We start from the raw sequence: 23624 nt of genomic DNA, 5'->3' as shown, positions 1-23624 counted from the left end.
ATAAAGAAACCTCGGGAAGTTCCAGTTATCCTTCCTCTGCTGGAATTGCCCCATAATTAAAATCGTACAATCATTCTATGCACTGTACGACTACTTAAAAGTCAGAGCGACCCCTGAGGTCAAGAACAAAGTTTGGGCCTGATGTGAATGTCAGATGTGGCAGCAGATTGCTTTGTGGTGTGGTGGAGGAAACCGTCTGGGCTGTGAGCTCAGCAGCAGAGAAGACACAAGCATAATGTCATTCTTTGTTTAAAAGTTTTTTATTACAGTGTGTAGATCTTTGATTTGGAATGCTAATTTATTCATATCAAGGTTTAAATGTGGACGGAGGGAATCATAAATAGCTCTTTATATATTTACACTGTTTGGTATCGTCTGGATCATTTACAATCAGTGCACTTGAGTGAAATGAGCCCTGAGCAGCGTGACTTCAAACTTCCAAAATGAGACTTCTAACTTCAAAATCAGAAACAGGTGGAGGTGGAAATAAATAAATAAAAAGTTTGGTCCTTTTGAGGAATCATTTCACAAGTGACACTTTGGTTTAATTTCCCATGTCCAATCCTTCCAGAACCCAGCGAGCCCCTAAGCCTGACCACTCCACAAGGACTATCCCCCCACCCCAGGGTGCTGTTAGGTAGGTATGGTTCGGTGCTGGGTGGGTGGGTGGTTGGGTGGGCGTGCCCTTAGCTGAAAACTCCACTCTGTGGCTCAGGCACCCAAGGAGGATGTTCTCAAGTGGAGGAACCTAATCTTTCCCAGCAGGGATCCAAGCGGCTCTGTAAGTGTATGAATAGAGATAATATCTCTATAATGAGGCCTGTTTTGTACCATCAAAGTCTTCAAAAGGGTCTGAAACTTGACCTCCCTCTTAGCGCTGACAATCCCTCAGTAATAGGTCCTATTATTAATTGTTTTGCCTACTTGGTATCTTTCTGTCTAGCTCTCTTGTTCGATTACTCTCCCCTTCATTTTCTCTTGTTTTCTTTTAGCCGTTCACCCTTGACCTACTGCTTTTAAGTGCACTGACACACTGCAACTCTCTAACTCAGTGTTAAATGGGTATTCAAATTGTTTACAAAGCTGTGTCCTGATAGGTAAGCACAACAGTTGACCTCATACATATTCACAGGTGGGAAAATATCATAATTTCTGTGACTATGCAGTTTATCCTACTGGTCCAACACTGAATGTTGCAACCCAGTATGTTCGTGCTTGCTATTCCAGCCGTCTGTCTGTGGTTGGCTGACAAACATCCGGAGATGGTTGAGGAACTGAGCATAAACGCCACAGCCCAGTCCCGCTGAGGACAAGCTGCTTTGCATATCCTGACTTGGTGACCATTGTGCATTGTAGGTGGCATGGGGATAAGTGGGTCGTCTATCTGATGCTGTGGCTGCTCAGAGAGATCCAGTTTGACCAGCACCAGATCCATAAGCTGATAGCGGCTAGTTGTATTCAGGTGTGATTAAACAAATGTACTTTGTTAAATACTGTATGTGTGAGTACGTATGATACATCAAAACGCAAGAAAGGGCACAGATGAGAAGTAGAACACTCATTAGTGGTCTTTCTCGCCCTGTTTGTTATGATAGATGACGTTTAACATGCCTGCTTTCTAAAGATATACAGTATTTAAGTCCATCCAATCTTGTTCCAATCCAAATGTAGACCAAGGTAATATTACTAACATAAGCTGAAAGTAAAGCTGTTACAAAAGCATTTAATTAATAAAATAAAGATGGAACTATAGGACTAAATTAGACTGAAAATTTTATTCTGGCTGCAATAAAAAAAATAAAAAAATGTTGACATTTAAACTCAAGTCATTATTATAAACGCACAACAAATGCAGGTGTAACACAATGTCGTGTAGAGAGGAAAACAACACTTTACACAACCTTGGCTGGCGCCGTATTTCCTAACGCTCTGGATGACAACAAAACAAAAAAGTTCTGCATTTGTAGCAGTTACAGTAGTCTGAGCATTGTGGTTCACCAAATATCATTACAGGCTGAACTTTACAGGATCCTCTCCAATTTTACCCATTATACACTTGTAAATTGTAGCATAATGTGTTTTCTTAACTTGACACGCTAATTCAATCCATTTTAAGTTACTTGGGGGGGGAAACTCACTGCGAACTGTGTGAGTCACAACACTCCACATTGCAGTAAAGGCTTTTGTATGAGCCAGGAATCACTCTAATGTACCATGCCACACTTTAACGAGCTGTAATGGACAGAATGCGTGTAATGTAATGAGAAATATTTAACAACTAATGTTTGTATCAGTTTACAGTGGAGCAGTAACATCCTAATGCACTGCTTCAGGTCTGGCCAGGAACTGTGATTTGAAAAATGTGTTTATTAAACTTTCCAAATCCAGCTCCAAATATTACTTCTTTGTTGTCTCGGATGTCACATAAGTGGAAGCCCATGAGGAAGGTTCTTAAGAAGCTGTTTTTTCCACAGGGGGAGAAGTCACTAATTCCATGTATGAGGTGCAGACACGCACACATATGCACACACACACAAGAGCCGGCATTTACCCACACACAAACATCACACAGAGAAGTATCTCCATCAAGTTTGCCTGGCCAGGTGAAGCAGTTTCAAAAACAGCCCTCTCTCCATCTGTTAAACAAATAGGGAGCCCCTACAAAGGTGTGCAAAAGAATCCACATGATCAAAGTGTGTGAGAATGGCAGCCTTGTCCTGGCCTGGCCATTATCAGGCCCCATGAATGCCTGTCTTCTCCTCTTTTGTCGGCGGAGGCATTGACAGTCACTCACCCGGCAATGACTGTCACACCAGCGCAAAGAGGCAGCCGCCGACAGGGGCCAACCACATCAAACGAGCCTGTCAAGGGGCCCTGCTCATGAACCGTGGCAACAAACACCTCCTGATCCTCACCTACAGCTCAGCAGCAGACACCCACCGCTGTGCTCTCAGCCACTGCCTCCACTGAGAAAAGATGTACTGCCTGGACCTCATTTCCCTCAGTGCCCCCCTTCTCTCTCTCTCTCTCTCTCTCTCTCTCTCTCTCTCTCTCTCTCTCTCTCTCGCTCTCTCGCTCTCTCCATGTCAAGTAGGGCTTGTGTTAACCTCCAGCCGGCGGACACACAAAGGGCTGCTAAAGTGTTTAAGAATGCTTTATGGATGCATGACAAGGGGAACCCGACACTACTGGAGGTCAGAAAGCATACAGGATGTGAATGAGATAAATTCTGTTTTACTTTCAATTTAGAGCTGAGTCACAGTTGATGTGATTTAAACTGTCCAATGTTTGAACCTTAAAAGTGCCACGAAAAAATAAAAAGAATTGTCAGCGGGGTGTATCGAGTGTTTTGCTCTGCAAGTGAGCATGAGTGCCACACACAATTTGCAAGATATACAGTAACTTATCAGCTTCAGGTTACATGAAGGGAAATAGATTGAACCACATGTGCACTGATTTTTTTCCCCCTCAAGGAATGACAAATTTAAATAATTGAGACACTGCGGGAACTATTTTTGATGAGTTTGCTTTGGCTTCGTTACTGGATGTGATTTACTACAACTCCAATCAGTCTCAATGATTTGGACACCGTAAAATGAGTGAAGATGTGGATACAGTCAAACTGTTGCTGATATTCAGTTACAACTACAGGAAACAAACATTAGTGCTTTAACTAATTAGAACTAATCCATTTAAATAAAACACAAGATCCTGTCAACTTTTCTGAAACTAAACCAGATGCCTTCTTATAAGCAGCATGAGGAAATCATTTGAGTCATATATATTTACTCCAATTAAGGTGGAAAAAATTGCCAAAATATGGAGCAAGATATGATTCCTATAATGCTGTAAATTAGACCTTCACTCTGTCTCCTCTTTGACCTCTATGATTAGTCCTTGACTGTGGTGAGACTGCCCCCTGTAGGCCAAACACCTTACACATTCATTTTAATGTGTGACCACTACAATACACACAAAAAGGAAACCAGAAATTGACAAAAATTAAATAATTTTGACTTTCATCAACAACTCACATGCAAGTAACTGACTGCGTTTTTCAAACCCCTCCCCAAGTCTAGTTTATTTTCTATGAGCTTCGAGTTTGCTTTGAGCGGTTTGCAACTTAAATATATATGTTAATATATATAGGAGGTGATAATTCAACTTTATTTCACCTGCTCTTTAAAATGTCCATAATTGTAATAAGTATTACATTATCTGGCAGCGCTACAGACCTGAAAGCAACACTCGATTGATCTGCGCTCTTCTACCCAGGTCTTGTAGTTGGATGATGACGTCTTTGGATTAGCTTGGTCTGTTTTAAGATGGCTGCGCACTGCTGCTGAATAACGCGCCTGTACCGTCCCAACATGTCACTTCTACGCGTGTGTGCCCTTGCTAAATGTTGGAACCGTCGAAGTTTGTTTGAAAAGTGTCTGCGTGTGAGCGTCACCTTAAGGAGCGGGGCGGTCAGGCGGATATCAGGTGAGCCAGTGGCTAAAATGTCTCAAGTCATACTACAAACATTAAGACATGTTATTGTCCTGAACCCTCGCTGTCCACATGGAGACGCAGTGATATGGTGACATCACTAGTTTCATAAAGATGAACATGTATTAAAGCTTGCTACGCTGTTTGGGGATAAATGTGTCAGTTTGTTGGAGTCAAACTGTCCTTAGCAAGAGAGCGAACTACTGTAATGTATCTTCATAGGACAAGGATGAACATAACTTGGCAGAGAATCAAAACAATTAAAGCTTAAATTACCTCTGAAGCTCTGTAGTTGCCCATAACGGTCACTCCGAAGCTATATAAAGTTTTTCCTATGATATAACGGTTTCAGTCGTCAATAGGCAGTAAGGGAGTGGAACATGGACTATTAAGGTCCATTTTTAGGTCTATTTAGAATGTGGAATTCCAAGATCAGAGATGATGAGAATATCAGCAATATGTCCTTAAAAGACAAATAGGGTTGCAGGTGTATTGACTTCAGACTTGTAGATGCAACAGGATGTTATTGCTCTGTATTTATTATGGACTCTAATTGTTGTTACGCCCTCTGTATGTGTCTATGTGTTATCAGAGACACCGTTGTGGCTTCAAAGAAGGAATTTCGCACCGTCGATCCCTAAGACGGAGGATGGGAAGAAACGCACACTGGCACAGCTGTCTGACGGTATGGTAGTTAATTCTAGAACGCAGGTCTGATCAGGTTGTCGAGTTGCTTTTAAACTACAATATTACACCACATCAAGTACCATGTCGCAGTTGGCATTTGGTTCTTCTTTGGTTCTTCTCTTTGTAATCTTTTTTACACTTATAATCAACAGAAACTGAACAGGTTAAGTCAGATGTGAGTTTTAGTTGTTGTCTTATTTCACATGTATCAACCAGAAGTGGGTCAGGATGAGTCTGTTTCTTGACTGATTCTGTTTCTCCCCATCAGTGCTTGAGGCCCGGATCCAGCAGCTGCAAACGGACGTCGTTCTAGACGTCCAACATGCTAAGGTTCAGTTTCTCAAAGCCCCTTCTTCTGGAAAAGGACTTCCAACGAGTAGGGGTCCCAAAAACATTGCCCAGGAGAAAACGGACATTCCTAAATTGGAACAACAACCTTCCAATAAAAAAGCTAAGCGCTGGATGGAGAAATTAACTCAGGAGAAGAACAATAAAATCAAGAAACAGCAGAATTTACAGAAGTATATCAAGGAGAAACAACATAGAAAAAGCAGCGCAACGCCTCCGCCTACGGAAGAAAAAATCGCTGCTCCCGTGCCTCAGACCGTCTCAAAAGTGAAAGGGAAGGACTACAGTCATCAGTTAGGGAAAGACACTACTTTTCAGGCCAAGGACGTGAAAGACCTTGAGAAGAGGCTGAAGAAGCTGGTGGCACAGACATCTTTTGTAAAGCCGGAGCACCTGCCAGAGGAAGATTACCGTACACGTCGCTTAAACGAACACATCCAGCTTCGCACCCGCACTTACCTGAAGGCGTGCGTCTCCGCCAGGAACCTGGGCCGGGCGCACACTTTCCTGCTCAACCAGCACCGGAATCTGCGTCGGCGAAAATTACTCACCACCAACATCTACAACATCATGATGAGGGTCTGGGCCAAGAAGGTGAGATTCAAAGACACTATGACACAGATTTGAAACCAAATAATAAATTGAACGTGCTGTCCTTCAGAAGTTTTGAATGTTTGGCTGATGTTGACATTGAATCCTGAGGGTAAACGTGGACCTAACATGCACTTATCAGAGACTGATTGTCCTCCTTTGTCTCTCTCTTTACAGGCTTCGTGGAATAATATCAGTCGCCTCTTTAAACTTTTGGAAGAAGCCAATTTGAAGCCTAATCTGGGATCCTATTGCGCTGCTCTGGAGTGTATGGGCCGCATGCCTAACTGCTCCCCACCGGTCATCACCAGGTAGACACACACACACACACACACACACACACACACACACCCTGGCAATTTACTGTATCTGTCCAGTGTTATTTGATATTTAAAAAGAGATCGTTACCGCAATCGTCAATAGCAAGACTACGGCAATACCGCCAATCACCAGCAGGGGTCACACTGTCCTTTTTGATGTCAGCTTTCCAGCATGGTTTCTTAGTTCTAGCATGGAGTTGTTGTTACTGTAAATAGAAATACAGTGTGTTGTTTTCCTGTGAATTATTATAAGGCAAGCTTATGATTTATACCAAGACCAACTATTTTTCATCAGGGGCTTCAAGAGAAACCCAAACTGATGCAGACTGCCAGCAGATTCAGTCTCTCTCCTCTACTGTCCAATGACATCTACAGATGTTGTAGCTCAGGTGTCATTGACATTTAACACCTAATTTCCTGTTCCTCTCCCTCCTGATGGGTACTGCTTCCATAGCAACACATACAGCAAAATGTCTGAGCACAACTCCCATCATGAGTTTCCATTTCGTTGTTCTTGAACAACTGTGTGTAACTTCCACGTACAGGAATATTGCAGGATATTTCCGGACATGAAATACGAGTGCGCATTTCACAGCTCCTGGATTGGACTGGCACTGTCACAATAGGTACCCCTCATTGATTGCCACCTGTACAATCAGCCAAGGCCTGCTGATTGCGATGATGGACCCTAGGAGGGGGGGGTAGATTAAGCCCTCTCTTGACTTCATGGTCTGCGTCTTCTGATGAAGCAAGCAGCCTATAAATCTGAACATAGTTTATAGCGTCTTTAACAATCCACAATGCTTTTTTGCAATCACACACACACACACACACACACACACACACACACACACACACACACACACACACACACACACACACACACACACACACACACACACAGAGGTCCCCAGGGGTGTCAGCCTGTGCAGCATGGTCCAATAGTGGGACAGGTGGCAGAGCAGTGGGCTAAGTGGGAGCTAGCTGGTTGGTTCATCGATCATTGTAAACTGATGCCTCACTGACGTTGTTCTGCAGTGTCTGCCTACCCACCCCCCATCATGGCCAATTGTCTGCTAATAATATTACACCGGTCCTCCATTTACCCCTGTTGCGCGCTTGCCTTTTCTGTGGTAACTAATCACTCACTGATACAATCACTTCCTCGCCCCTCATCCACTGACTCACTCACTCAATTGTTCACCGAGATACTCACTCACTCACTCACTCACTTCCCTGATTCACTTATTCACCTGATCCCCTTGATTCCTTCCCCATCCAATAATGACTCACTCATTGATCAGCTAATCCATTCACTCTGCACTCGTCTCGTCAGTCAGTCACCACTTCACCCACTAACTGACGCAGAAGCTCCCTTACTTGCCCACTCACTCACTCACTCAAAACTACTCCACCTGGTCACTCCAAAGACTCGCACGCACATAGACACTCATTCGCTCACCCTCTTGCTTCTCCCTCACTCACTGGCAAACTCCGCTTTTTCACTCACTCACTTACTCACTGGCGACTCTTCAATTGTTCATTCTGACCCGAGCACTAATTTGCTCACCCACTCACTTACTCACTCACCCACCACCCCCTAAGTGTTCCTATTGTGTGTGCGGTGTTCTTGAGGGCGCGTTGCTCCCCAGGGTGCAGCAGAGCAGTCACTAGGCTGATTATGTTCCGTCTTTAAACCTCTCTGCCCTCTTTGTTCCCCTGGACCACACTGCCTAGCGCCCAGTCTAATCCCGCCTTTGTTCACGGCTCTCTCTCATTTACTCAGAGTAAAATTGCTCTTTGCATCACAGGCGACCCCAAGGCACAAGTTAAAGTACAGCCAAATACTGCAAGAATGAAGAAGTATTTCTAAACATAGGCGACATCACGACATCACAAGCTCATGGATGTGATATCATTCACAGTGCTTCCTTCATTTTTTGAAATTCAGGATATCATCCATGGTTAATTGTTTCAGATTAGATAAATTAAGGGAAAGCTACTGAGCCAGATGGTAATTAGTGAACTCTATTGAGGAAAAGAGGTGGTGGGTGAAGCTCTCTCTCTCTCTCTCTCTCTCTCTCTCTCTCCCTCCCTCCCTCCCTCACTCTCTCCTTCTCTTCTTCCTCCTGGGCTGACGACAAATGGGTTTCTCTCTCACTCACTTCTGTGGACGATATCATTGCAGTTCCCTCTTTAACCTCTAGAGAGCAGTGCAACCAAATCCAGCCTCCGGGTGTCTCAGTCTGTGGTAGACGAAGGCTTTATACCTCACAGTGTGTGTGCGACACCGACAGGGCTTCGCTCTACAGGTTGAAACGGGTAATAATTACATATAGACAAAAGACTTCATAGTGTGTACACAAAAGACACACCTCGGTCCAGTGGGGTAGAATGAAAGAGAAGGCAAATTATAATGGCAGTTGTGTAATTTCGTACTTCTATTGACAGACATTATGCTTTGTTAAACCAAAATCTTTTCATCCATCTTTTACCTGAAGTCAGATGTAATGGGATTAGGGCATAGAGACAATAATATTGCTTAACATTAAAGGTAAAACATAACAATTAGTTGAACTGCTGAAATGTATCACTTTAGCCATCGAATTGCATCATCTTGATATTCTTTATTTACCAGTTTCCTAAGTATAATACTGTTAATCATATTGAATTCCCTCTCATTTATATTCCATAGTCTGGTCGCACATTGGTGGCATTGTTTGAATTCTGCAGTCCAGTCATGAAGACTCGTGCTCTCTGTAGAAGATTCTATTTGAATAAACATTTCTCTGATGTTGTCGGTGCCCATCTGCCTCTGGATCAACCTCATGATTTCAGTGTGTGTGACAGAGAGGCCCAGCAATGCAAATACCCGCATTGCTATTCTGCTACTGTTGATCGGGTTAGGGAAACCATACGCAATGATCTCACAGATGTGGGTCTTTGGTTTGAACTTGAATTAATAGGGTAACCAGTAAGGTATGTGATTGTCTTGGGTCTCATTCCCTTATGGAGAGGAAGGTCAGGTGGTTGTGAACCCTGAACCTGTGATCAGACTCTAAAGACTGTTCCATCATTATAATCATTGTGGAAAAAATGCAAATCCCTCCTTTGTCATCTGAAGGGCTGTTTTTCTAAATAGTTTATCGCCTAACACTCATTATGAACAAGCACCAAGCTAACACAATGGAACAGAGTTTTCATCTCTGTTTTAGTGGGATTCACATCTCTCTTTAGATGGAATTCAGTATGAAAGCTTTAGTTTAACGCTGTGCTAAATGTCTGTAATGTATCTGTGTTTGATGTGTGTTGTTTGTGATCTTGCTGAGTTTATCCCTGTGTATTCAGATGCCTGGCCGAGATGGAGAAGGACGGTCTGTCCGCGGATGATTTGTTCAGCCAGTTTGTTTTCCGGCAAGATGAGAGAGACATGGTGCTGAAGGCCCTGCAGATTGTGAAACCCGACTACCAGCCGGGCCCAAACGTCCCCACGACGCCCCCTTCATCGCTGGTGCAGGATTTCTACAACAAGGTATCGCCAACTAACCACGTCTTAATCACTTAATCTCTACACATCAAACTCAGTTGGTTGATCATCAGGAGCACTATTTTGCATGTTTTGGTGGCATACAGAGATAAGAATTTTGTTATTTTTCCACATGCCTTATTATCAGGATCCTCATTAGCCGGCTGACTGCCTTCTAATGGGTCCACACACACACACACACACACACACACACACACACACACACACACACACACACACACACACACACACACACACACACACACACACACACACACACACACAAAGGCCATCTGTTCCACTGTACTCATCATAAATGTTGTTACCAGGCCGATTCTAATGGAGGTTGTCAGGTTTCAGATTAATCTCAATTCTGCAGATACAGTATTATGTTCTATGTGCTCATTTCAGGTTTGCAGAGATTTTAAACGAGTCATACGTCAAATGTCAAAAACAAATAAACAATGATGACAAATGTTATGTCATAGCCATTTCTTCTAAATGGTGCATTCCTCCATGTTTCCTTAAAGTATATAGTGTCTCCTATTAGCCAAGTCCATTTCCATAAAGAATGGATTTGCAATTCAAAATCAGAGTTAAAAGGCCTTATGGAAATTAGTTAAGGGAATTTATATAGAAACTGATGGTGGGTGTTTATGTTAAAAAAAAGAGGTGATAATGTATGAGTATAAATACAGATATTAGTTATTTCTGTGTATATTTTTTGTGAGCCAAAGCAGCAGAGGTGGTAAAGCAGACAGAAGACTCCAGCGTGGCTATGAAAGATGTGATTGTCACCCCTTCACAGGCTGATAGGCAGCAGACTATTTATAGTGAGCCAGCGATGCTTTCTAACAGGTCCCCCCTCTTTTCTTACCTCTCCTCTCTTCTCCCCTCATTTTTCCACCATCCGTCGCACTCCTGATCGTCACATGATTCGTTATTAGGCCGGCGGCTGTATTTTTAGTGTCAGCGCTGGCACCACATTCACCTCGGTGTTAATCAGGTTCCAGTCAGCAGGTCAGGAGTGCGATCGCTCCAGTGGCGTCGCCTCAGATTCTTCACACTGACTAGTCACCTCGCCATCTAACCAGCTAACTGGCCGTTTGCCGCACAGGCTGTTTGGCAGCTTTAGCGAGTCATCCAAAGGCTGGCCAAGCAACTGTTCTGCTGGATCATAGAGAGGCACAACAGATGATCTCTGTGAGACTTTCAGCCACAGTCTAATTAGAGTATTATTCACTGGTATAGCAGGGACGTTTGATTATGTTGGAGCTCATAGAAAATGCAGTTTGATTTTGTTTCAATAGCCCTTCAGAGAATTGGTAGACTTCTTTTTAATTATTTTCTACGTGTAAACATGGCCTATATTTGTGCATGTTTTATTAAACACTGTAATATTGCTTAGCTTCTAACTGCGAATGAAGACTTTATTCAAACACTCTTGGTCAGACTGTGATGAAGGCTACACAAGCAATGTAGGAGAGATGAGAGAAGGGTTAAAACAGCAGGGACAGTCAAAACAGGAGTGGCAACAGGAGGAGAAGGTGGAGGAATAATGAGGGAACAGTGTAGAAGGAACAAGAGGAGGAGGAGGGCTCAGAGAAGCAGAGGGAAGATTCAAATCAAATCTTCTCTTTTCTTTTTGAATGACTTTGCCTGTCTCTGTACACTAGAGGGTCATAGGCTGTAGAAGAAATTCGAAGGACCAAGTAAGTATGGGTGAAACAATAGTAAGGCCATAGATAATGCTGGACATCTTCAATATAACTGCTGTACTACATCCATTTGACCCGACAACATCAACCTACTTCTAACAGGAATTTACATGTAAAGCACATATGGGGCCTTTTATCTGTTTCCACACACACAGGCTCTAATTCCCAAACCATTTATTGAGCTTTTGTGTATATATATCCTGCTCCCTTCGTGCCTCATATGGGTTCTTTGCATTCGTCTTTGAGGAGCTTAGATTAAAGGACCTTTCCTTTTAGTTTGATCTTAATAGTGTTCATGCATTTCGCACCACATTTCCTTTCCATTCATGCTCCCTCGCTTCCCACAAGCCTCTTCCTCAATTCATTACTATACACCCCATGGTTAGTGCTGCGTGCGTTCTCCCTTCACTCAGATATGTTATTGTTGTTGTAAAATTACTCCTTAACATGCGTTTGTAGCTCAAGTGCGATTGATTGCACATAAACTCGGATGCAGTAAGGTTTACACAAGTTGTTAAGTTTTACATTTAGTCATTTATGCCTCGTAAAGACTGGATACAATGTCTGGAATTTAATTCAGCATTAGTGTCCCACACCGTCTTCATTCTTATTAAATCAATAATAGATGCCCCCAAACTACTCTCAGTCACAGTTTAATTGCCGCCTGAGTAAATGATTGGGAGTGTTACATCCTGAATGAGTATCTGTGTGTTGCCATCGCCGCGTTCTCCACCATTAAATTGCACCGTCCTCTAATTCACACTCGTAAATTGTGGCTGGAAGGTGGTCCAAGTGTCTGATTGTGTTATTAGCTGTCGGTTTAATCCAATGAATGAAAGGCACAGTGCAAATTTCCCTTGTGTTTTTATATCTACACGTCACATAATAAGGAATCATTTCCCGTAAAGACAGAATTGTAGATGGTCCTGATCTTCTGTCCTGCTGTGACTTCAGTGATGTTGCTCAGGGCCTCGCTGAGCAATATTAGCTTTACCAAACCAAATTGTGAGAAATTGTGGCTGCTGAGGATTCAACCAGCAACCATCTGACTCCAAATGTCGCAATCCAAGTTGCGATTCTTCTGCCACCCAAATGTAATCTTCATCAGCAGTGAAAACCAACAGACTGATAATGCAATTCCAAGAGCGACCACCATGTTTCCAGACCTTATTATGCTGTGAATAATGAGCTATTTGTCTGGTTTCTATCAGCATGGAGAGTCAACGTGAGATTGAATCCCAGTTTGACTCTCTCTTGGCAGCAGGCTGAGTTGGTTTTATGACTCATCCTTTGCTCACTGGTCTGGAAAGGCTGCTACTAAAGCATTTGAGTGGCTATCTTTCCCTGATGGTTTGGCCTGACACTTATGGTGCCTTACAGTAGTTTTTGGCTCCCTGTGGGAACCTTAAATGTTATGTGTGTGTGTCTTTCAGGATGGACACCACCAGTACCCCAGACTGGACTTCACTCAGGAGGAGCTCCAGCAGCGATTCACAGCTCAGCTCGACATGGAGCTGAACTGCACCGTCACCATCGACTCTGTGGAGGCCACCAAACCTGTCACCGCAACCATGGCCAAAATGGTAAACAAACTCTCCTGCTGCCCCTCCTCATCTCACGCTTGGTGGATCAATTCTCTTCTAGCTATTCATATACTGGTTTGAGAAAAGTGGTGTCCTGAAATAGAGAACATTCCGTTGTTGTAAATGTGTTTGGGACTTCATTTTTCACCACTGGACATCTTTTATCTAATGGAATTCTTGTAAACAATTCTAGAGAATAACAATCCCTTTCATATCCAAGGGTACGTCGTCTCCCCTCAGCAAAATATCTCAAGCAGAAACTTTGGAATAATATTCATTTCAGGCCCGAGGTTTCGGGGAAGGGGCATATTCCTGCGGTGCCGTCTTTCCAACCTTGGCATTTACAGTCCAGTCTGGCTCGTCTGCCTCTGCAGATAGGCTACGTGTGAGGGGAGCAGGCTGAGGATCCCTGGTGGTCAGGAAGCATTTACAGACAGGCAGGACAGAATAATGTATTATAATGGAGGCCTCTAGAGGAACAGCAGAGACACCTCTCCATCACAATTCAGGCTCTGTCTCCACGTCAGTCAGTAATACTTAGTGTGCCTACTTACCTAAAAAGGACATTATACATTATTCCTTTAATCAATTAATTACAATTTATCAGGCGTGAATAATTATCATGGCCATTTCCATTCTAGTGTAAGTGTGACTCTTCCCTATGGATAACAGTTGTGTTGTTCTTTTCAGAGGGATCTTTTGGCAGAGCAGCGAGCTCAGTGGGAGAAGGTCCTCTTTGATGCCCTGGGCGAGGCCAGAATCACCCTGTCTAAGATCAGCACCAGAGAACTCACCGGATGCAACCTGTATCCCTTCCTCTGTCTGCTGGATGATAGAGACTATGTTGACATCATGATACAGGTAAGCATACAGCTAAAAGCATAACCACAACGCCTGAACGCCACACAAAGGATTTCACGTCTTTGACCTTTTGAACTTGTGTCCCACCTGTGCACAGAGTCTGTCCACCATGCCTCCCACTGGAGTGTCATTGAGTACTATAGCCATTTATATGGGCAACCGGGTCTTCACCATGTGTAGCGTGCGGGAGAAGCATTGTAATCAGATGGTGGAGAAACTGGCCAACATCTACAGCTCGTATGCAGAGCTGCTGGTAAAAGATACCAAGGTAAAGCACTATACAAATTCTACTTAAGATGTGTCTCTAAACAGCTTATTTAAGATGCAGCATTTGTAATTAAATGCATCTTGGACATATGGGAAATATTTGCAAAAGGATAATAAGCTACCTTTCTTCCCTGTCCAGACAAACAATGTCCTTCCCAGGGAGCAGTGGTGTAATCTGGAGGCGGAGCGGCCTTCAGGACCCACTCTACTGGGGGACGAGGACCACTGGCCGGACTTCATAATGGTGCAGCTGGGCATCTACCTGTTGGAACTGATGGTCAAGAACCTCAAATTTAACAGCGACATCCTGAATCCATCCGTTGACAGGAAGATCATCCCCATCCTTTACCACATGTACACCTTTCGTTCCACCCGACAGGTACAGTGGACAACATGCATATCCAATCATAACAGAACCTTAGGGTTTGCACATAAACATCTGATCTTATTACCTGACTGCAGGATTCCTTATCACAAAGCCAAAACTTTAGTTCAAGGGATCTGTAAACACTGAGAAAGTATTCAAAATGATCAAAACTGCTTCAGTGTGTGTTGTGCATTAAGTGGGCCTCATTAAATGGACCATATCCAGCAGCATTAGTAGTTAAAAGATGCTAGTTTTGATTTGATGAAGATGTTTTACTGCTCATTTGCACAAAATGTCTACATTGTTGTCATCAGGAACATTCATCGCACTTTGGGTTTAGAATTTACATAGATATAAATGATGAAAGAATATAATAATATAGATAGGTTCCAGCCTCGTCTCCTTTTTAATTGGCTTGCTGATGCTCTGCCCTGGGAGCCAGGCACAAGGGGGGCAGGAAATAACAATAACATTTGGACATTCAGACCTAATGCTCTTCATAGGTGGTTGTAGTATTTAAAGATATTTTTCAAAAATTCTCTTTCATTTAGTCTCATTCCCTTTTTAATCTCTCCCTGATGCCCGCCCTCTTTGCTCTGCTGTGTGCAGATGGAGATGGGTGGCTCATCGGGGGTGCATTGTAATGATTTTACAGCACAGCATGACCCTTTAACTCGTGGACGCAGTGCTGAGGTGTTTCATTTTTCTGTCAGGTCACTGTGTTGGAACAGAGCCTGACACTATTTCTGCCTTAAATGTAGAATACGTTCATATGAATGTATTTTTCTCAAGCCAATATAAGATGGTCCACATAATAGACAGTGTAAGGAGTTTGGAATATGACCCAGCCTGTTTCCAACCAGGTTGTGTCCTGGTAAACGTTGTTCAGGTGAACATGGGGAACTATAATTACTACAGGGTCACAGCACAAATTACATTATAACCCTACAGTTATTAGTTGTTGCAGCAGCCATAATGTAATATGTATCAGTGTCAACTTCTCGCCTGCTTAGCTATGAATTCTACTCTTCTCAAATGCAGAGTGGAATTGTTATATTAACATTTGATGAGATATTTGATTGAAGAAATATGTCCCTTTGAAGCTTTACCACATCATCTGCCCATCTGTGATGTGAAATTTATGGATAATATTGAAGCGACCACTTTTAATTACATACAAACACCCAATTTGGGAAGTGATGTGTATGGAACGACAGCTGTCAGTCTGATCTTTTGAGTATAGAGGTAACCTGGTGTTGAAGATGATCTTTGACATGCATTTCCTTCTAATCTCTTGGTCTTTCACCCACCAGATTGGCTTCATTAAGCCCCACCCCATCCTGACTCAGATGATGCAGGACGCCACGGTGTCCAAGCTGACCTTTGACTCCTATATGTTGCCAATGCGGTGCCCTCCTCTCCCTTGGACCTCTGCCAAGTTTGGGGCCTACCTGCTGACACCCACCAAGCTGATGCGTGCCCTCGGTGGGGCAATCCAGCATGAGAAGTTGTTGGAGAAATGCCAGAACCTCGATCCAGCCTTAGACTCTCTCAACCTGCTCGGCAACTGTGCCTGGAGGGTCAACAAACCTCTGTTGGATATTATTATCTCAATGTTCAACGACCGAGGAAGTGAGAAGTTAGGTATCCCTCCTCCCATGTCAGAGGCGCCCGCGATCCCCCAGGTCAACCTCCAAGATCCTTCCTTTACTTCCACAGAGAAGTCCCAGATGAAACGGAATGTGGTCAGTGCCAAAAACAAATGCAGCGAGATGCACAGCATGCGTATGGACGCGCTCAATAAAATTTCCATTGCCAACTACATGAGAGACGAGGTCTTCTGGTTCCCTCACAATATGGACTTCCGGGGGCGAGTCTACCCGTGTCCGCCATACTTTAATCACCTGGGGAGCGATGTGACTCGGTCCATGCTCATCTTTGCAGAGGGGAAGCCCTTAGGTCCTTTTGGCCTGAATTGGCTAAAGATCCATTTAGTCAACTTGACGGGGCTGAAGAAGCAGAACTCACTGCAGGGCCGGTTGGACTACGCCAACTCTATCATGGAGGACATCCTGGACTCTGCTGACAACCCTATGAAGGTCAGTATTGATTTATTGGTCTTTACTAATCGCTGATTCCTCAGTACATCCGTAGTTTTGTACGTCTCACAGTTGAAGTCACCATTTCCCAAGGGAACCTTAAGGAGATGCCAAGGCCAAAGCACAAAGTGATGCTTTTTCTGTCATTTGATTCCACTTGGTTGTGTGTTTGTCTTTCTCAGGGTAAGAAGTGGTGGATGACTGCAGATGAGCCTTGGCAGACTCTGGCCTGCTGCATGGAGATAGCCAAAGCTGTGAGATCTCCAGACCCGGAGCATTTCATCTCTCATTTCCCCGTTCACCAGGTACCGTTTAACACCGGGCCATTGCAGGTTCCACAGTTGGTTAGAGAGGCTGCCATGTTGTGACGGATTAAATATGTGTTCACTCATACGGGATCTCTGATTTATAGAGAGAATCTAGAAACATCGCTCACCCATGACCTAATTTGGTATTTCATGCCATATCTGTATCTGATCCCTGTATATTTAGGTTAGTAAGTCGCCCGTCTGAAAAGGCCTAGGCCATTCATAGTTTCATTTATTGCCTCCTTTAAATAAGGCGTGCCGCTCAGTCGTGCTTTATGATGCGGTTTTAGGGCGCACATCAAAGTTAACAAGCCAAGACCTTCACTGCCATCTGGGGCCATTTCATGCTATCTGCCATAAACCTGTAGCACTAATCACAGCCACCACACACCTGCTTGAAGGATACTAATCTGAGTATCGGCATTTAAAATCCCTTCGGCAAAAGAAAACACAAAGCCTCTACACTATTGTTATGGTAGCGGGGCGTATTAACTATGCAGGGCCATTAACTATACAGGCACGTGGCGGCGGATCAGTGATTTGTGTTAACAAGACCTGAGCAAACTGGTTCTGCCCCTGAGGTCATAGACAACAGCTGCATTAGACCGTAGCTCATCAACGTACGTTACCATAATGTATTTGCATTATTTATATTAATTATAATGAATGGGTGCTTGAATCGTGTCATGTTAAATTCCATCAAAGTAAACCAATGTAATGCAAGTAAATAGCGATACAGAAAGTGTCCTCGACCTCTAGGCGCCTAGAGAACAGAATTTCTCAAACATTAAAAATACATTAAACAAATCGTGGGCTTCTCCTGCATTACATAGTTTGGTATGTTGTCTAATTAATGTGACGGAAAGAATTTAGCGCCTCTTTCATTATGCAACGGCTCTAATGAGTTCATTTAATTGTCCTTTGAAAAAGAATATGTATGTGTGTGTGTGTAGCCTCTGGAAGTCCCTTATGTGTGGAATAATAAAGGAATAGATATTTAATTGCGGTTACAAATCTTGATTGTGACTTCAACTCTCTACACAGCCAGAAATTGCCAGCACGACTCAAAGTGCGAAGTTTTTCATTTGGCAGTAATGTGAGCCGCTACCTCGCAATTAAAGGGGAATCTAAATTTACCAATTTCATTAAGTTAAACAACTCCATCTGGTGGACAGCTTGTTATTACGTTTAGTGGTAACGACGGGGGCAATCTTTAAATAAACCAAAATAAGTTTGTCTTGATCAGTTATTTGTGATTGATATGAATTCTGTGATGAACACTTGAGTGGCAGTTCATTTTGTTCATTCCTAATTCCTTTCCTCTTGCTCTGTCGAGTCCAGATGTTGTTTTGAATGAGAGTTAATTTAAGAAGCTCTCGCACATTTTTTTCATTTTGCAGTAGTTGAAACATTCAAACAAAGAGACACTTGTGGCTGTGAGACACGACAATATGTTGTTATGAGCTGAGACTAATGGCTGCAAACAAATCACACCTTATTCTGCTGTAGACACTTGCGTTCTTCTTGGTGATTGCCTGTTTGTTTTTTCTTTCTATTCCATTCCTTCCACATGTCTTTTTTCCTCATTTTCCCTTTTCTCTCCTTGCTGCCCTCTCTCACCCTCCTTATCCTTGTCTGTCTCTGCCGTCTCTCCCCGTCTCCTTCCTGCAGGATGGCTCCTGTAATGGTCTGCAGCACTATGCTGCCCTCGGCAGAGATGTCATTGGTGCCACATCAGTCAACCTCATGCCGTGTGACGTGCCCCAGGATGTGTACAGTGGAATCGCACAGCAGGTCAGCACCTGTGGGCTACTGACGATACCGGATTGTCTGCATGAACAGCGGAAATTCATTGTAGATGATTTTGATAGCTAGTGACATCTGCAGTTTCTCAGCTGTTGTTTTCTAGTTGTTCCCTTTCAGTGGCACAGTGAGTGACAGATTTAGAAATGATGATAGCGAAAATCTGGTCTTCATATTAATATATACTAAATAAATGTAGTTCATAACAAAAATAGATTGGACAGTATTGAAGCCGTCATTAGACAATATGTCAAATCATTTTGACACATTGTCTAATACTCGACACTTGAAATCATTATGCATGTGTTTGTTTTCCTCTTGTGTCTCAGGTGGAGGAGTTCCGTGCACGGGACGCAAAGAACGACGTGAAGATCGCTCAGGTCCTGGAGGGCTTCATCAACAGGAAAGTGGTCAAGCAGACTGTGATGACTGTGGTATACGGAGTCACACGCTACGGGGGACGCCGCCAGATAGAAAGAAGACTGAAGGAGATTGATGAGTTCCCCAAGGTATGGGTGGAGGGTGTGGGCGGGGGCGGGGAGTGATTTAGGGGGTTCCCTTCTCTTCCCTTCCCTTCTCTTCCCCTGCACACTGTGTTATTTTTAGTAGGGTATCAGTCTGCTTTGACAGAGGGCCCTGTTAGCACTGGGTTTCCTCTATTTAGGTCACTGAAAACATTTCTCTGTGTCTACATTTTCTCTCTGTGGAACTAGTCCATACATTTTTAGTATTACACACAGATTAATACCACACAGAGCTTTTTATAGCCCTACTGCACATTAAAGCATTTATTTCCACGGTGACGGCGCCCGCCTGCATTTTTAGCAAGCTTGATCGCACACCCAAAGGGATTTCCGTAAGTGTAACCTTGATGCGGAGAGTCCCACGTCGTCTCGTGCACTGATCAAGACGAGACGGTTTTAAATCCTTTGTTGTAGTTCGTAGAGATCCTTGGCAATAATTCCAGTTAAGCGCGTTGCCTGTATGGATGCGATGCTGGAGATACAGCTGTCAGTGTATCTACCACTGCACAGCCGGCGGGCCCCCGTGTTAAATTACTTCTGCCTAATAACCCTAATTATTAAACAGGAAATTAGCAGGAAGTGTAATTGTGACTGATTAGAGAGGGGTGGCGGAGGATAGGAGGTTATCTCAGCGTAGTGATAAAGGGCTCGAAACAATGGACCACTTTCTTTCACTGCCACAGCTTTCCTCACTCACATTCATGCTATACACACATTAACCCTGTCTCGTCTCTCCCAGGATCACGTATGGGAGGCATCCAGTTACCTGGTGCGTCTGGTGTTCAGCAGCTTAAAAGAGATGTTCACGGCCACCAGAGAGATCCAGGTGAGGTCATCAACCATCAATACATTAAAGTTAGATAAAATACACCTTATCACACACAGCATATTGTGTGTGTGTGTGTGTGTGTGTGTGTGTGTGTGTGTGTGTGTGTGTGTGTGTGTGTGTGTGTGTGTGTGTGTGTGTGTGTGTGTGTGTGTGTGTGTGTGTGTGTGTGTGTGTGTGTGTGTGTGTGTGTGTGTGTGTGTGTGTGTGTGTGTGAGTAACAGCCATTTTTTTGCAGCTGATCTCACACTTCACATAACACCTAATTTTATTTTTATTATTGACTATTTCACGCAACGATTACCCTCGCAATGGCGCTCATTCATCACATGACTCCATTTATGGATTTAGAAAAAGCACCTGGCAGGGGATTGGGCATTATCGCCACAGGCCGGGAGGAGTCTCTCTGCCTAATAGGGCCGCCACCCACTGTTGGTGTGTGTGTGTGTGTCCTTTGAGGAATGTGCGGGGACGACCCAGTGTGAGATGAAAAATCTCCTTCCCTTCATGCCATGGAGCCAACCTGGTGCTCCTGTGTAGATATGTGTGTGTGTGCACCTGCAGCTGTTAACTAGGTCACGTCCTCTTGCATTTTGCAGCAGTGGTTTGAGGTGTGAGTGACAGAAGTAGTTGATCATTCCCCAGGGCTCCCTTGCCTGACCTCTCTTGTGTTCTCTGTTCAACACCCCCCCCCTATTTATCTTTCTCACAGCTGCATGTGACTGTGTGTGTATGTGTGAGGAGATGTTGGTGGGACCTTAATAGGGCTTCTTTTTCTGGAGCTAAACTGTGCCAGTCACTCACATGAATAACACTGTTGCACTGGCAATTTTTAGAGCAAGCAACAACTTTTCACCCGTTCTTCAGTAGGCCTGCAACAGATGTTCACAGCACAGTGTTCAATGTACAACAGTTGTAAATGAATGTGATGCAGAGGGTGCCTGCTCTGTTTTCAGTTTGACCTTCCAAATCCCAACTGTGTTTATATTTATAGTCTGATTTATTAAGTCGTCTACACGGTGGAACATAAAAGTTTCATCGGCTGTCTGACCTCACCGATGTAAACTCCATTGTGCCCTGAAGAATGTGTGTGTGCGCGTGCACTCTCTTTACGTCTTGTGTTGTGCCCATTTTTGCAGGATTGGCTGACGGACAGCGCCAAGCTCATCTCCAAGGCGGGCCACTCGGTGGAGTGGGTGACACCCCTGGGCTTACCCGTCATCCAGCCCTACCACCGCACACGCCAATATGTGGTACGTCTCATTGGGATGTGTGAGCGAACGAGTGAATGCCTCGGGGGGGGTCTTTCTTCATTCCTATACTTTGTAAACACCACTGGTTGACCTTTCTAAGCTTCCCCGCCAGGTATCTGTGCCTGTTTGCCTTTGCTGGCTGTTTCTCGTTGTCTCACCTATCACAGCATCCTCAGTACTATAATTAATCCTCACATTTGACCTTTTTTGTCTATAATTCTACGCCAGTCAACACCTACATTCACACACACAGATAATTGAACACTTGAAATGATGAGTGTGTAAGTGTGTGTTATTGTCCTCAGGCTCAGGTTGCTGTGCTCTGACTGATATTGCCGTGAGATAAATGAGCCCTTTGAATATCACAAAGATAATCATCATCATTTCAATGTGTAATTTCCATTCATTGATGGAATTCCTGTTGATGATATTCATAAGTCAACCATAAAACAATCAACGTCAACACTGAGAACAGATCATTATCCTTATAAGTGTCATCTTATGTTATTCTATATGCTGTGTTTATGCACTGACATCAAGCCGTCACACAGCCTAATTTCACTCATTGTTACCCGGCGGGCCTTAACTCACTTGAGTTTGACAATGAAGACAAAAGCTATTGTGCCCATTGTCAGACCTGCACTGTGTGGGAGCTCAATTGTTTGGGTGGAGCGTCCATATTATTGAAATCCTCATCTAATCTACATCTGAGCCTTTCATATGTCTTTTAAAGTACCTTACAAAGTAGGAAATACAAACAGAAGTTGCAAGTGATACAGTGGATCAGTTGCAAGGATGAAAATACAAAATTAGAATTGAATATATAAGTAAATATTTAATAGTCTAGTCTCTGAATAATGCATGGACCCGGAGTTAAAGCAGCGGTTTGTAAGCTTGCTGAATGGATGGAATCACAGAGAAAACTGGAACAACTCCCTCCTCCTCCTAAAATATCAGCTGTGTTTGTCCTCCCCTCCCCTCACTCACACACACACACACACACACACACACACACACACACACACACACGGCGTCCAGCCTATCACAGAGCTCTAAATTCTAGACACTCTCGCATCTGGAATGTCCCAGCTGGGTTTTCCAAGTGGAACAGTCTGGATAGGTTTGTTGCATGAGTGCACCTCTGATGGTGTAGTGTGATTCGCTGTGAGTGGCCCGACTGTAATGGAGCCGAACACAGTGTCACTATGGCGACCAGGACGGTGGTCACATCTCGGCGATAACACGTCAATGCGGCCGCACACGTGAAGATAACACGCCTTTGTACACGCATCTGTGTGGAAGGAGTTTGAATGCGTGTCTGTGATTGTCGGCCTACAGGAGGAGTGACACCTCACAAGCAGGAGGAAGAGGAGGGTTGGGTGATGGATGCCGGGTCCCCAGAGGGTGCGTCTCTCCACGTAGCAGAGGCGTGTACTTGATTTCACATGTTTTACTCTGCGCTAGGGAGAAGATACCTGATTATCCTGCCTTTACTCAAAGCCCTATAACGACTGAAGTGAAGTGCTAACTTTCCGGATGAAGTTTCAGCTCATGTTTCACAGATCATTTTCTTCATCCTCCGCAGTATAATTCTATAATCCAGTTGCATCACCGGGCACCACAAATTAAACTAAGGTGCAGAAAGGTCACCTTCTTCCTTTGCAGCTGGATTAAATCCAATCTCCCAGCTCCCCCTCTGCCTCTTAAGTCCAAGGCCACAGTATTTGCAGGGGTCACTAGTAATTAGACTTTAGACAGAAGGGGAAGATGAAATATGATGAACAGAGAGAAAACCAGTAGGGGGGGGAGAAAACACTTACTTTGACTTTTATTAGACAGCAGTGTGTTTACTGTGTCTGTTCACTCATGGGGGAATATACTATGTAGTACTTTTCCGGTGGCCTCTTTTTAGTGGGCAAACACATCTTGTTGACCTGTGTAAATATTTTCCATAGTTGATGGGCGTGAGGAAATTACAGCCCGAGTGTGTAACTGAATAGAGCATGAGCATACATCAGTGAGACTGCATAACAGGATTGGGACTAATCGGAT

The 23624-nt window shown here is 43.8% G+C and overlaps 1 protein-coding gene across 1 annotated transcript in view; it reads left to right on the top strand.

The window, feature by feature from the left end:
* The first annotated feature begins 4323 nt into the window (after positions 1-4323).
* The window catches only part of polrmt (polymerase (RNA) mitochondrial (DNA directed)), a 30726-nt gene continuing 11425 nt past the window's right edge, over positions 4324-23624 (top strand). The window contains exons 1-15 of the mRNA XM_076153448.1: positions 4324-4485; positions 5084-5176; positions 5447-6120; positions 6295-6428; positions 9786-9969; positions 13115-13264; positions 13955-14125; positions 14223-14393; positions 14532-14771; positions 16073-16858; positions 17041-17163; positions 18838-18960; positions 19299-19478; positions 20233-20319; positions 21459-21572. Of these exons, the coding sequence (XP_076009563.1) occupies positions 4371-4485; positions 5084-5176; positions 5447-6120; positions 6295-6428; positions 9786-9969; positions 13115-13264; positions 13955-14125; positions 14223-14393; positions 14532-14771; positions 16073-16858; positions 17041-17163; positions 18838-18960; positions 19299-19478; positions 20233-20319; positions 21459-21572 (3345 nt within the window). The 5' untranslated portion in view covers positions 4324-4370. The remainder of the gene's footprint in view (positions 4486-5083; positions 5177-5446; positions 6121-6294; positions 6429-9785; positions 9970-13114; positions 13265-13954; positions 14126-14222; positions 14394-14531; positions 14772-16072; positions 16859-17040; positions 17164-18837; positions 18961-19298; positions 19479-20232; positions 20320-21458; positions 21573-23624) is intronic.

Source organism: Genypterus blacodes, unplaced genomic scaffold, assembly GCF_046128005.1.
Source record: "Genypterus blacodes isolate CSIRO-AG114 ecotype Tasmania unplaced genomic scaffold, CSIRO-AGI_Gbla_v1 ptg000058l_1, whole genome shotgun sequence".
NCBI classification, from domain to species: Eukaryota; Metazoa; Chordata; class Actinopteri; order Ophidiiformes; family Ophidiidae; genus Genypterus; species Genypterus blacodes.
This window is presented reverse-complemented; position numbering and strand designations above follow the sequence as displayed.